This window comes from Eschscholzia californica, unplaced genomic scaffold (genome assembly GCF_041429995.1).
Source record: "Eschscholzia californica isolate CP2 unplaced genomic scaffold, dmEscCali1.0.p SCAF_2, whole genome shotgun sequence".
Lineage (NCBI taxonomy): Eukaryota > Viridiplantae > Streptophyta > Magnoliopsida > Ranunculales > Papaveraceae > Eschscholzia > Eschscholzia californica.
Window position 1 is genome coordinate 5,007,750 of NW_028238309.1, and position 13,003 is coordinate 5,020,752.

Sequence of the window (13,003 nt, forward strand, 5' to 3'; positions counted from 1 at the left end):
CGTTGTTAGACTACGATATAATCACATGAAAATGGTCGACCACTAAACATAATTTGTGTAACACATCATTATTTATTTATGAATATTGGTTTAGTAACAAAAGAGACATTAAATTGCTCACAACAACACATATAGAAAAACATTTCAAGAATCAAATCAAGAATGTTGCACAATAACCTAATCCAAAATTTGCAGGTTCATTAAATAATGACTAAACCTAGTGAGTCATGAATAGGTAATCTAAAAACAGAGAGAATTCTGTGTACTATGTCTGAGGTTATCTTTCTTCTTGATCTAATCAAAATTAGAACAAAAAAAAAATGAGGATGGGTGCCCTCAGTAATAAAATTTAATGTGGTAGGTCAATTCTGAATTTATACCAATAGAATCATGGAATGAATTCCCAATTACTATTTGATTGAGACATAACTCATTCTTTATTCTGTTCTTTTTTTTCTCTGTCTTGGGGAGGTAGCCCTTAGTCTGCAAAATGCTATTAGTACTGAGGATATAGATGGCTTCAATCTAGTCTCATGGTGTGTGCTTCAAGAGGGAAGAGGGAGTGCCGTCAGTGTTGTCAGGGTTTTAGATGTTGGCAGGGTTTTAGGTATAGGGAGTGTTATGTTGGGGACAGGGTTTTGGTTAGGGTTTCCCATCAAACTACTAGTACAAGTTACCCAAGTTATTGCACTCAGTCTGAATTCATGATGTTGTAATTACACCATCATTTTACTCATGGAATGAATACATCATCAATTCATTCTCAAAAATATGTGGAGCAACTAAGGGGTAGTGAAGCGGGACTTTCACAGACTTTCATAGACAAAATGTCCCGTAGACATTTCAAGACATTTCGGATGAGTTATTATAGACATCATGTGTTCATAGACATTTTCAAGACATTGAGAGTTTGTAGACAAAATGTCTTTATAGACATTTCAAGACATTTGATCCATAGACAAAATGTCCTGGGGACATTTTAAGATCTTGAGTCCATTGACAAAATGTGTAATGCATATTATATTTGTGCTAATCAAAAATATATTTTTCGACTTTTGTAGACATCTGTGAATATTTGTGGACATTGATGGACATTTGGTAGACATTTATTATTTTAATATTATTATTATTATTATTATTATTTAATCACATGAAATAATATATTAATACTAACATTTCAAAAATATATTTTTCGACTTTCGTAAACATCTGTGAATATTTGTGGACATTGATGGACATTTGGTAGATATTTATTATTTTAATATTATTATTATTTTTTAATTACATGAAATAATATATTTATACTAACATTTCAAAAATATATTTTTCGACTTTCGTAGACATCTGTAAATATTGTGGACATTGATGGACATTTGGTAGACATTTACTATTTTAATATTATTATTATTGTTTAATCACATGAAATAATATGTTTATACTAACATTTCAAAAATATATTTTTCGACTTTCGTAGACATCTGTGAATATTTGTGGATATTGATGGACATTTGGTAGACATTTATTATTTTAATATTATTATTATTGTTTAATCACATGAAATAATATATTTATACTAACATTTCAAAAATATATTTTTCGACTTTCATAAACATCTGTGAATATTTGTGGACATTGATGGACATTTGGTAGACATTTATTATTTTAATATTATTATTGTTTTTTTATCACATGATGGACTTCAAATGTCTCTTGTTTTTTGAAAGACATTTTGGCTTCCAAATTTGTCCCAAATCTTTCACAAATTCATCAAACTATGAAGTCCACCAAAGTCTGGGACATATTTTGTCTACAATCGAATGCCTCGGACTTTCATAGACTCTCAAATGTCTGGATTTGAATGCCTCAGACTTTCGTGGACTCTCAAATGTCTGGATTTGAATGCCTCAGACTTTCGTGGACTCTCAAATGTCTGGATTTGAATGCCTCAGACTTTCGCGGACTCTCAAGAGTCCGCAAAAGTCTTGCTCCACTACCCCCCCCCCCCCCCTAATACAATGTGATTATCAAGAATCAAATTTCATAATCGTGTTTAGTACTTCTCAATCAAATTTCATAATTGGGTTTAGTACTTCTAAAATTACATGTTAATAGGGCATTTAAAACATAAGGAGCGTGTGGGTTTATAGTTTTCTTTCTCTTAAAATCTTTAAAATAGTCCAAGTTTGTAAATCTGACTAAACCAAACAATAAAATTATGTATTTCGTTTATAAACGTAAGATGAGATTGTAATTCCTAGTAATTATGTTGTTTTCTCGGGTTCAAAACATGCCCCTAAGACGACTCTAGTACAAGTGGAGAGAGGCCCAAAATTCAAAATTTGGGGGTCCGTCCTTGTATCCAACGGCCGCCTCTTGGGGTTGAGTTTAGGCTTAGTCCCAAGAGGAGCCTTCAGTCGACCTAACGCTTTGGGTCGACTCACACACGACCGTCGGCGACTCCCCAATTATCTTTTTTTTAAAAAAAATTAGTAAGTTTTTTGTTTTTTTTTTAATCCAATTATTTTTGTTTCTAAAATCTAATTAGCTTTTGTTAAAAAATCTTTCGAAAATTGTTCACACACATATTTCGTACAAACAAAAGATCACACACATTTTTCGTACAAACAAAAGATCACACACATTTTTCGAAAACACAAACAAAAAGTCTACCCATATATTTTCTACATGTGCAATTTATACGTAACCCCTAAAGGCATTAAAATTGATTTTTGAAGTTGCTTAAATTTTGTGTTAAAAAAGTAGTAGTAATTTTTAGGCCCAAGTGACCCCGATATTGGATTTGCTGGGGAATTAGGGGAATCATTTCTCTCCTTAGTCCTTGGTACTATTTGAATTTGACTCAATTCCAATCAAGACATAGAGAGAGAGAGAGAGAGGTTTAACAGTTGAAATCAAAGGGAGAGAGAGAGTATCCGGAGGAGAGTAGTTGAAAACGGTAATGGTTGCATTTATGGCGCGAGCAGTGGGAGCCCAGAAGAGGTCTTGGCCGCTCCATTTGTTGTCGCGTTTCCCGTGATTTACGTGGATTTGATTGATCTCAAGACATGACATCTACAGCATCCTGTCGCAACCCTAGCGTCATCCCTATTTCGGTATTGGGTTTTCCCAACTTGTAACACTGTGTTGATGTCATTGGGTTGTCGAGCTGATCAGAGGCGTTGGACGGTGGTGATGGTGGCTAGAGGTGGTGGTCAGAGGTGGTGGTCAGAAGTGGCGGCATTGATCAGAATTGACAGGATGCAGTGTGTGGTGTTGGTTAGACGTGGTGATGAGAAGCGGTCAGAGTCAGTCGAAGGCGGGCAGGTGGTGGTTCGTAGTTAGAGTGGTAATCGAAGGTAAATGTGAAGATGGAAATTAATGTTAAAAATAAGAGTGTGTTGCAAAATTGCTATAGGGGGCTCCCATAAGTGTTTGACCGTAGTCAAATCTCGACAACTGTAGGTGGCACTCGATTCCCAAGTCTGAAGCCCAAAACATTGCCTCAGTTTGGGCCAGTCCGGGAGTCGAATTGTCCAATCTAACACGTCTACGACTGGGCGTGCTTTGGGTCTCGGACTGGCCAAGCTTTGAGCCTCAGACTGGTCAGTCCGGGACCTTGCTTTAGGTCTCGGACAAGACCAGTCTGGATCTTAAACTTGTCTCAATAAAAAACAGAGGCGGAGTTAGGAATTAATTAAGGGACGGGTTGAAAACGGGAACTAATCAAGAAAGAATCTCAATCATCATACGTGCATAATTCTTTTTTTACTCTTGTATATTTAGTAAATTTCAATTTGCTACTCAAAAATGTAGGAACCTATTTTATAACAAATCAAACTATTTATAATAATAAATATTACCTCCGATCATATAATATACAAGTTATAACCGGAAGAAGAAAAATTCGAGTTTCCAATAACCACCTAGTACACAAAACACAAGAGCTATATATACTTTGTTCGTTACATTATGTTAGTCTAGGTTATAATCTTTTTTTTTAATATAAAAATTATGTATATAAGATTTGTAGCTATGATTATTAAGAATGGTAATATAAAACAATAGAAAGAAATTGAAGATCATGGTGACTAGGAAAGAGAATATCAAAAACGGTTTTTCCCTACAAAGTTTTTTTTTCGGTACAAAAGATTATGCCTAACCAAACACGATCTTGCCTCAAAAATTAATTGCAAAACAACTAGAGAGGTCAGGCTCGAACTTCTGCCCACTTTGTTGCAAGCTTGGTACTTCCCAACTTTTACCACTTAGCTACGGATCCTCCTATGAAAGAGAGCACCACTTCTCTTTATTATCTATGATCAGACCCGGGCTATAGTCCGGCAGAGCCCACCAGTAACTCTGCCTCTGATAAAAGATGATTATGGGTAGCATATGATCAAAGGTGATTACCCGTATTGACAAATGTGTGATCAAATCATGCTAATAGCAAGACTAATGAGAGAAAAAGATATGTGAAGCTTAAATTTGCCGGCCATAAAAATAAACCTTCAGGTGTATTGACAACCCTGGTTAGCCCTAAATGGAGATTAACGAGAGAGAAAGAGGGTCTAGAGCTTAGATCTTAAACTGAAAACCATAACAAGTCTTTGTCTTATTCATTAGCAAGTGTGGGCCTTCGAGATCTTGAAGATAGAGAAACTATATAGAGAAAGAAGAACAAATGATGGCGAAGAAAATGGGGGAGCTCGAGAGGCCCCTATAGTGATTTCAGGAGACTTCTACATACGGATGGCCTCTTTAACAGTTTTGAGAGGTACCTGAGGCGCTCCGTAAAAATAAAATGATCTCTCCTCGTAAAAGATAAGTAACCAAAGCTTTTACCGCCTATAACATATTGGAATGCTAAACTCATACAATTTATCAATGTGTACATTTGAAGTGAAATGCTTTTGCTTGTTTGATATAGGTTCAAATAGTATTTTACTTTTAGTTTCCATGTCTTATTAAGTTTAGACACAAAATTATCCAATTTAATGTCGTGTTAAATATATATAAATGTCTTCAGAAACATTTTGGGTCTTTAAATTCATCAGAAAAACCTTAAGGCCATGTTTGACGCGCGGGAACGGAATGTGATTCTCAGGAATGGAATGTGATTCTTGGGAATCACATTCCCGTAACGTGATTCCTGAGAATTAGATTACTGTAGTTTGATGTTTAGTTCGACCAGGAATAGGATCTGATTCCTAACAGATTTCTAATTAGGTGTTTGGTTCGAATTGGATTAGGAATGTAAATATTTGTAAAAGTTCACTTTTACTCTGACTTAAACTACATAAAATATACATCAACGTTGTTATATATTAAAATCAGTATTATTTATTCGAATTCTTAGATATGAAATAATAACACGATACACCAAAGGATTAGAATTTAAAGATAATAAATAAATATGTTAATAAAAAATTATCTAAAATTATATTTTGTTTGTAAACCTAAATAGAAATTTATCTAAAATTTAATTTTATTCATAAACCTAAATAGTACTCATTAATACCAAATCCAACCAAAAAATTAAGTTGGTAATTAAATATTTTGTTAAGGATATATTTGTGAATAAATATTAATATATGTGATTATGGGGAAACGGGAATCACACTCCATTCCAACGCCATTCCCGCGCGCCAAACATGGCCTAACCACTATCATATGGCCCCAAAAAAAATCATATTTCTATTTCCAATAATATATTTAATTCTAATATAATAATATATTTTTACTATTTGAAATATCGACAATGCAACCTCAAAATATCTGAATCGAGGCACAGCCAACCAATTGAAAGATAGTAATTTCGTATTACTAATATATTATTGATATAATTATTTTCAAATTTGAAACCATGAAACCAATCTTAAATTAATGAGTAAAAAGTCAAATAAATTATGTACTACTATCATCAAATATGATAATTATTCTCTAATATCAAATGGGTTAATCCAAAATAAAGTAATCTTGTTTGTTATTAACAAGTTGAGACAAAAATGTCCTAATTTAGAAACACCTCCCTATACACGTGGCTTTAACTAGGTAGTCTACTATATCTACACCGCCACTCTTTTTAAAAGAGAAAGAGAAGAAGACTTAAATCTTATTGGTTTAATTCTAAATTTTCACCACAACCAATGTCAACACAATAAAAAGTCTATTTTGGTGATAAAATCAACGGTTATAATCTCACCATTGGATAAATCAACGGAGGAGATTAATGATTATTAAGTAAATTGTAAAGTCACGTGACAAACAACATCTGCCACAAGACCTCCTCGAACTCCTCTCTCTTTCTCTCTCTCTCTCTAAAAACTCTGCAGAAATCTTTGAAGAAAAAAAAAAAGAGTTTCAAGAAACTGGAAGACCAGCCCACACTGTCTTGCCTGTTAAGCTTGTCTTTTTCTTTTCCCATTGTTTGACTTTACTTGACTTCCTCACCAATTCTTTATTCCTAATCTTGTCATTATTTGTGACTTTTTATTCGGATTTATGGGTCGGGTTGATCCTATAATAAACGGCTTACTGGTATTTATTCTGCATTACTATGGATGTAGTGATGCGTATGTCGGGGTGGTCCAAGCCAGCCCGGTTGGTCCAAGCCAGCGGTCCTCGACCAGGCTTGATTTTGAGTCTGATCATTAATGCACTTATAAATATTCACAGTCTTTTTATTATTTTCTCAATTTGAACGAGACATTTGAATTATTTTCGAAAACAAATTTCTCTTTGGAAAAAATGGAGTCTTTTAGTGCATGGACACACGTAGTTGTTGTGAACTTAAAAAATTGATTGTTAATGTGATTGAATGATGAAGTAGAGTTTTGTTCTTGCATTCCGTTTAAACTCGTTCATCCTGATTATCCCGTGACATGTACTGATTTGTTATTCTGTGTCAATCTAACTCGATGTTTGTTTTTGGTTAGAGATATCTAATTCGATGTTGCATTTTCACAAGATATTCTAACAATCATTACATCAATGTATAAAATTTGACATGTCATCAGAATACACCATGAATTGAACGAACGTGTGTCACGTGATCTATTGATATTTGAGAAAGAAATCCAATCAAACAACTAAAGTATCACTTAAGATGTCAATTAGATATACCAATATCCCACCAGAGTATTGCATTTGATATTAAGTATATTTTTACATTTTTCGTATTTAACATGTTTAAAGATATATTGAATTATGCACCAAAACTCTTTTGATGACCTACTAATGTGGCTGAGGCCTTAGAAGGACTCTTTTGATCATTTTACTACTCTCTTGTTGACATGTGCTTCTTGTAGGATCTGTCAATTAGTCCTTTTACAACAACTTAATTACCCATCAGTACATTGATCATTTCTTGAAGGACAAAAATATGGCAGACATTCAATTAATTAAGTCTGGTTGAAAATTAATTGGTTGCCCTAAACAAGAACCAAATCGGATCATTAATTACTGGTTAGGAAAACGGGCGAATAGGATCCGAACAGATCCGTGTCAAAGATGAATATGTTAGGTTGACATACGCTATCACTAGGTGGAATGTAGGTTAGTGTGAAGAAGAAGATTAAAGACTTCATTCAATTAAGAGAGAGAGAGAGATAAAGACAGAAGATAGAACAAAGAAGAGGGCAATTAGGTCGTTGCACAAAGCTCTAGGCTTAATTTAAGTCAAACTTTCAAGTATTTCACTTCCATGCCAGGGGGGCATCTCCTTCACTCTCTACTTTCTTTCACATCTCTATGATTCATTGTTACATGGATTGGTATGAGGAGGTCCAAGAAAGTATGGCTTGGGTGGCAACTTTGTAGGGAGATATGTACTTGAAAAGGGAAGTAGATTAGTGATCCATAAGTACTAACAAATTTCATTTAGGGACTTTATTTTCCTATTTTATTAGCAATAGTCCCTTCCAAGACAAACTGTTACGGATTGGAACCTAGTTGTTGACTAAGTTTAACCAACTACGTTATCGTCGACAATGTTGTTGAGAATATAAATGAACAAGTCTACTCGAACTTTGCCCATGATCTGCACTTAAACAACATATGAAAAAAACTCTTGTTCTTTTTCTACATGGCTGAACATGTGAGAGGAGAGGAAAAAAAAAATTACTGGCATGTGATTCAAGTAATGATTTATAGATACCTTATACCTACTATTTGTTTCTTTCTTTCATAAAATTAGGAGACGGAAACATCTTCGTCATTATGGGCAAACATGCACATTTGGATATCCAAGGTGGAGCAATCTTATATTGAACTCTTATTGGGCTAGACCCACTCTCAACCTAACCAAGCATACACACTACTACGACCCACGTAGGTTACAAGCTTCACGTGATTCACAGGTCACTCTAGTACTCGGCTCACCTACAAGGCTACAAGCGAAACTAGCAGGTAACCGAGGTAAAAAAAAAACGCAGTCCACATTGGGTGAAGCTAGAACACGAGCACGTCCAGTGTAGCCCACAAGCTCTGTCGATCAAAGATTAATTATCTGTCGATCAAAGATTAATTATCTGTCGATCAAAGATTAATTAGTAAAGGGAGATAAAGTTGAAAACCATACGCACCCCCAATATCCTTTTATGGATCTCCCTACACCACATTACCACCCACTTATATCCAAGAAAGTTAGATGGAGTACGTGGGGGTGTCTAAACGCGTTTTGTATGGAGTACGCTAAAGATGGTAAGTAAAAAATCAAGGGGATTTGGGACACATCAATTATTTTATTTACACTGTGTTTACACCTCGAGATATGTGATTTTTTCCCTTCTTTATCGGCCTGATACGATCAGCCATCGACAAGAAGCTAAAAAGCAAAAAACTTGAAATAAAGTAGTACATACAGTAGTAGTAGTAGTAGTATCTTCTCTCTCTCTCTCTGTTTCTTTCTCTCTCTAAAAAGTGTGAAAGCAAACATCTCTTTCTCTCTCTACTCCCAATGGGGGTTATTTAATTCCAATTGCAGAAGGAAGAACCTTATGCCCTTTGAATCCCAACTTTAGCCTTTTTAAATCCCTACCCATACCATAACCCCCCACCTCTCATCCTTTTATCTCTATTCTCTATCTCTCTCTCTCTCTCTCTAAACTCCTACCCCAACAACAACAACATCAAGAACAAAGAGAAAAACAAACATCCTCCCATTTTCACTTCTTCTCTGTCTTCTCCAATGGATGTAAGTAGATAGATCTAAATAAACAAATTCTAGTATTAAACAATTTTGTTTTTTGAGTTTGTTTTTACTTATTTGTTTGTGGGTTTGTGTTTGTTTTTATGAAATTAATTTCTTTTTAGGAGTTTAAGAGGAATCAAATTCCAGCATTTGGAAACTGGGATTACTCAGATGAACTACCAATTACTCAGTACTTTGAGTCAGCTAGACAAGCTGGTTTACTTAGATATAGTTGTGGTGAAAGAGATTTATATGGTGCTGGTGTTGGTGATAATGAATTATTGTACTCTGATTATCCTCATATTCATCATGATCTTAGAGTTAAACCTGCCATTACTGTTGTTTCTAGAAGAAAGGTAAATATGCTTCAATCTTCTTCATTTCTTGATTTTAGTGTTTGATTTCTTCTCAAGTTCTTGATATCATACTAAATGGAAGTGTGGGTTTCCTCTGTTTTCTTCAGATTTTGTTTCTGTTTCTATGTTTCTTATCATCTCCCTCTCTCTCTCTCTCTTCAAGTTCTTCAACTGTTTTCTCTGTGAGTCATTATTTCTTGTTCTGTTTTTTTTTGCTTGAAAGCTGCCAAGCAATCAATTCTCTCTTTCTCTCTCTAAAAACTCTGTTTTTTTTAATTGAGAGAGAGATTGTTTTTTACCTTGATTTATCTATCTAATACCAAAGTCAAGAATTACCTAAATCATTTGACTTCTTTTCAAGATTTAGACTATTTTTTTTCTTTTCAAATTACCTTTTTTGGTGACCAAATTGAATTCCATGTACTTTTCATACCATATATGTTTCAATCTTGAAAGTTCATTTAAAGAAGAAAAAGTTCTTTAATTTCTTCTATTATTTGATTTATGAGGTTGGTTTGTCAAATGTGGATTTTATAGGAAGTTGATATCAATGAACATGTATTTTGAGGAGGTTCCTCTAATTAATTATTGTTTGGGGGGTTTTGTATGATTTTTGTAGACAAAGGGAGGAGAGAAACGTTTCAACCAAGTTAGTAGTAAGGAGCAAAAGAAACAAGGAAGGGTTTATGATTTGACTGAACCAGCTAGGCAACAATACAATTATCATGGTTCAAACCATCAAGAAGTTGTAGAATTACAAGTACCTCCTTCTCCTCCTCCATATAGAGCTCCTAAGGCTGTTGATGAAGATCTTTACAAAATACCCCCTGAACTTCTCTACAAACAACCTAAAAGGGTAATTTTATTTCATATTTCTCTAATTTCTTCGACTTTTATAGTAAGATTCATACTCTGATCTCCGGGGTGAAAATACACAAATGTTATAGTTTTGGTACGAGGCCTTCTAGTTCTAATTTGTGTGCCATTACATAATATGTAATTTACAAGTTTAATTTTGGACTAACTTGAATCTAACCATGTCATGTGTTTTGCAGAAGAGAGTATTTGGGTTCTTCTCATGCCTAGTACCAAACTGTGCTGCTTGAATTTGAAGAAGAAAGAAGAAAGAAAGAAGAAAAAGCCTTTTGAATGAAATCTTTAGTTATGTGGAGTATACATAATAGAAATAAATATATGGGTTTTTATGCAATTTAGTAGAGTAACTGGACTCTTCAAGATTAGGTGATGTAGCTTTTGTTGTTGTGGATTTTATATGGTTGTAATATCTTTATCTTACAAATCAATGAGAAGAGTTGTGTTTAAGAGTTTGAAAAAAAAACCATCTACTTTTTTTAACTTAGCCTCTATAATGTCGCATCTAAATTCTATTTTAACCGATGAAAGTATTCTATGTTGTTTCAATATATGTAGTAACACATCTCATTGCCCTCGCCTCACGCTTATAATTTTGTTTTTGAACTCTAGTGCTACGATTTTCGCTCGCCGGGCCAATTTTTCGTTTTAAACTTATCCTTGTTTATGTGTGATTATAAAATCCTTGTTTGGTAAATAAAAATTTGAATTTATTTAAAGATGTTATGGTTAATTATATTTTTGTAAGATCATTTTTGGCCATACTAGTTTGTTTTTCACAAGATTTGACTTGAGAAATGATTGGAATTTTATAGACATCAATCCAAAACACTCTGCAACTAGATGACAAATTGTTTAATGAAGGGTGGTCCTTAGAATCCAAACAATTTGCATGGTCAAATCTTATACAGCAGTGAGTAGTCAAATGAATTAGGGAAAAAACTAATGAAATGATTTTTAAGATTACCCCACACCCAAACTAATCCTTAGATTTCCTATGATAAATTAGGAGAATGCTAGAATAAACAATTTGATTTTTACCATTCCAATTGTTGTTCCGAAAAATACTAATTTAGTTAGTGTGGAACATAAAAATCACAATAATGATTAACTAAAAACTAGATTATTTATTGATCTAATATCAAGTTAAACTAGCAAAACACGGTCCGAATAAAATGGAAACAAAGGGTTCCATAAAACATGGTTAAGTAGCAAATAAATGTTTATTTTACCTTTCTTGAATTTCACATTAAACCTTGATAATGTGTACTCTAGAGAAAGGTTAAAAAGATAACCTTAATGCCCATATCTTTGTGTTTTCTTTTTACTAACTAAGAGTGTTGTTTTTGAATCTTTTATGTTGAAAGGAGGAAACAATTTGGGGAATTGAAAATATAAGAGTGATATTAAAAGGGTTTGTAAAGTTCATTGAGAACTAAACACACACATATTGTTATCTCTCTTTTTTGTAACCACAAACATCCAAAAAAAACTAATGACTTTATGTAGTTAGGTATGGTTTTGCTTTGGCATTTTAGAAGGGACCCCATAACTTTAAAGTTAGAGGTACCTTTGCTTAATTTATATTTCTATATTTTTTTACTTTTCTCTCTCATAATAAGAGGGATTTGTGTGGTTGATGAAAGTAAGATTTTTATAGGGTAATTAATTTGATTATATTGGTTTAATGCCATCTTTACAAAAGTAAGTAGAGACAAGAAAATTTAGAGGCAAAAAAGGTGGCCATGTATTTCTTTTTCTTCTTAATTATGGTTGATTATGAATTCTAATTGTCATTTCTTACTTTTTCTTCCTCTTTTCAAAGAAATGATGATGCCATTGGCATGTAAAAGAAAAATGCTGGATAAGGCTCTCTTTTTAATTAGAATTTGGGAATAAAAGAAATACATGAATATTCTAAAGTTATATGTGGTAATTATGATGTGGCCATGACTCATACTAATATGAATTAAGAAAAAGAGGAGTGACCCATCTGCCATAATTTTGTTTCTCATGTTTTATAGTAGAAGCTTCTCCTATCAAGCTACTCATAGACAATAAAATATAGAAAGAAAAAAGCTATTGGAAGGGTTGTTATTTATGGTGTGGTAGAGATACATGTGAAAGTGTAGTTTATTTATGGAGATCATGTTATATATATTATATCACATTCTATATTCATTAAGCATATAGAAGACCCTTAACAAAAAAAAATTAAGCTTATAGAAGAATTTGTTGCGGTTGTTTCTACTGAATCTAACATACTGAATAATATAACTGTAAGAACGACGTTCTATAAAACTACTGTTTTCTTTGAGCGTGTTATTGTAATATATAAAGGAAATTGATGGAGATTGGTTAAGCCATCTGAAACAAAACTTGACTTTCCAATAATCAAGACCAAAATCCCACAATCTAGGGCAAGTAGAATGATAATAATTTATGTTTAATATGCGAAAAGCAAAATAATAATACATTTATACATTTGAAAAATTCACAAGTCTCAATAGTTAATCAAAAAATTGCATCTAGCACTATTTAGATGGCAATAAGATCTAAATCTTGGATTCACCCACAAATGCCC

General features: G+C 33.4%; 1 protein-coding gene across 1 annotated transcript; it reads left to right on the forward strand.

Annotated features, from left to right (window-relative positions):
- The first annotated feature begins 8,656 nt into the window (after positions 1 to 8,656).
- LOC147555522 (uncharacterized) lies at positions 8,657 to 10,997 on the forward strand. Its single transcript, XM_086663143.1, has 4 exons — positions 8,657 to 9,193; positions 9,313 to 9,546; positions 10,166 to 10,402; positions 10,602 to 10,997. Exons 1-4 carry the CDS (start codon positions 9,188 to 9,190, stop codon positions 10,650 to 10,652), a joined length of 528 nt encoding a protein of 175 aa, XP_086519269.1. The 5' UTR covers positions 8,657 to 9,187; the 3' UTR covers positions 10,653 to 10,997.
- Positions 10,998 to 13,003: the final 2,006 nt, after the last annotated feature.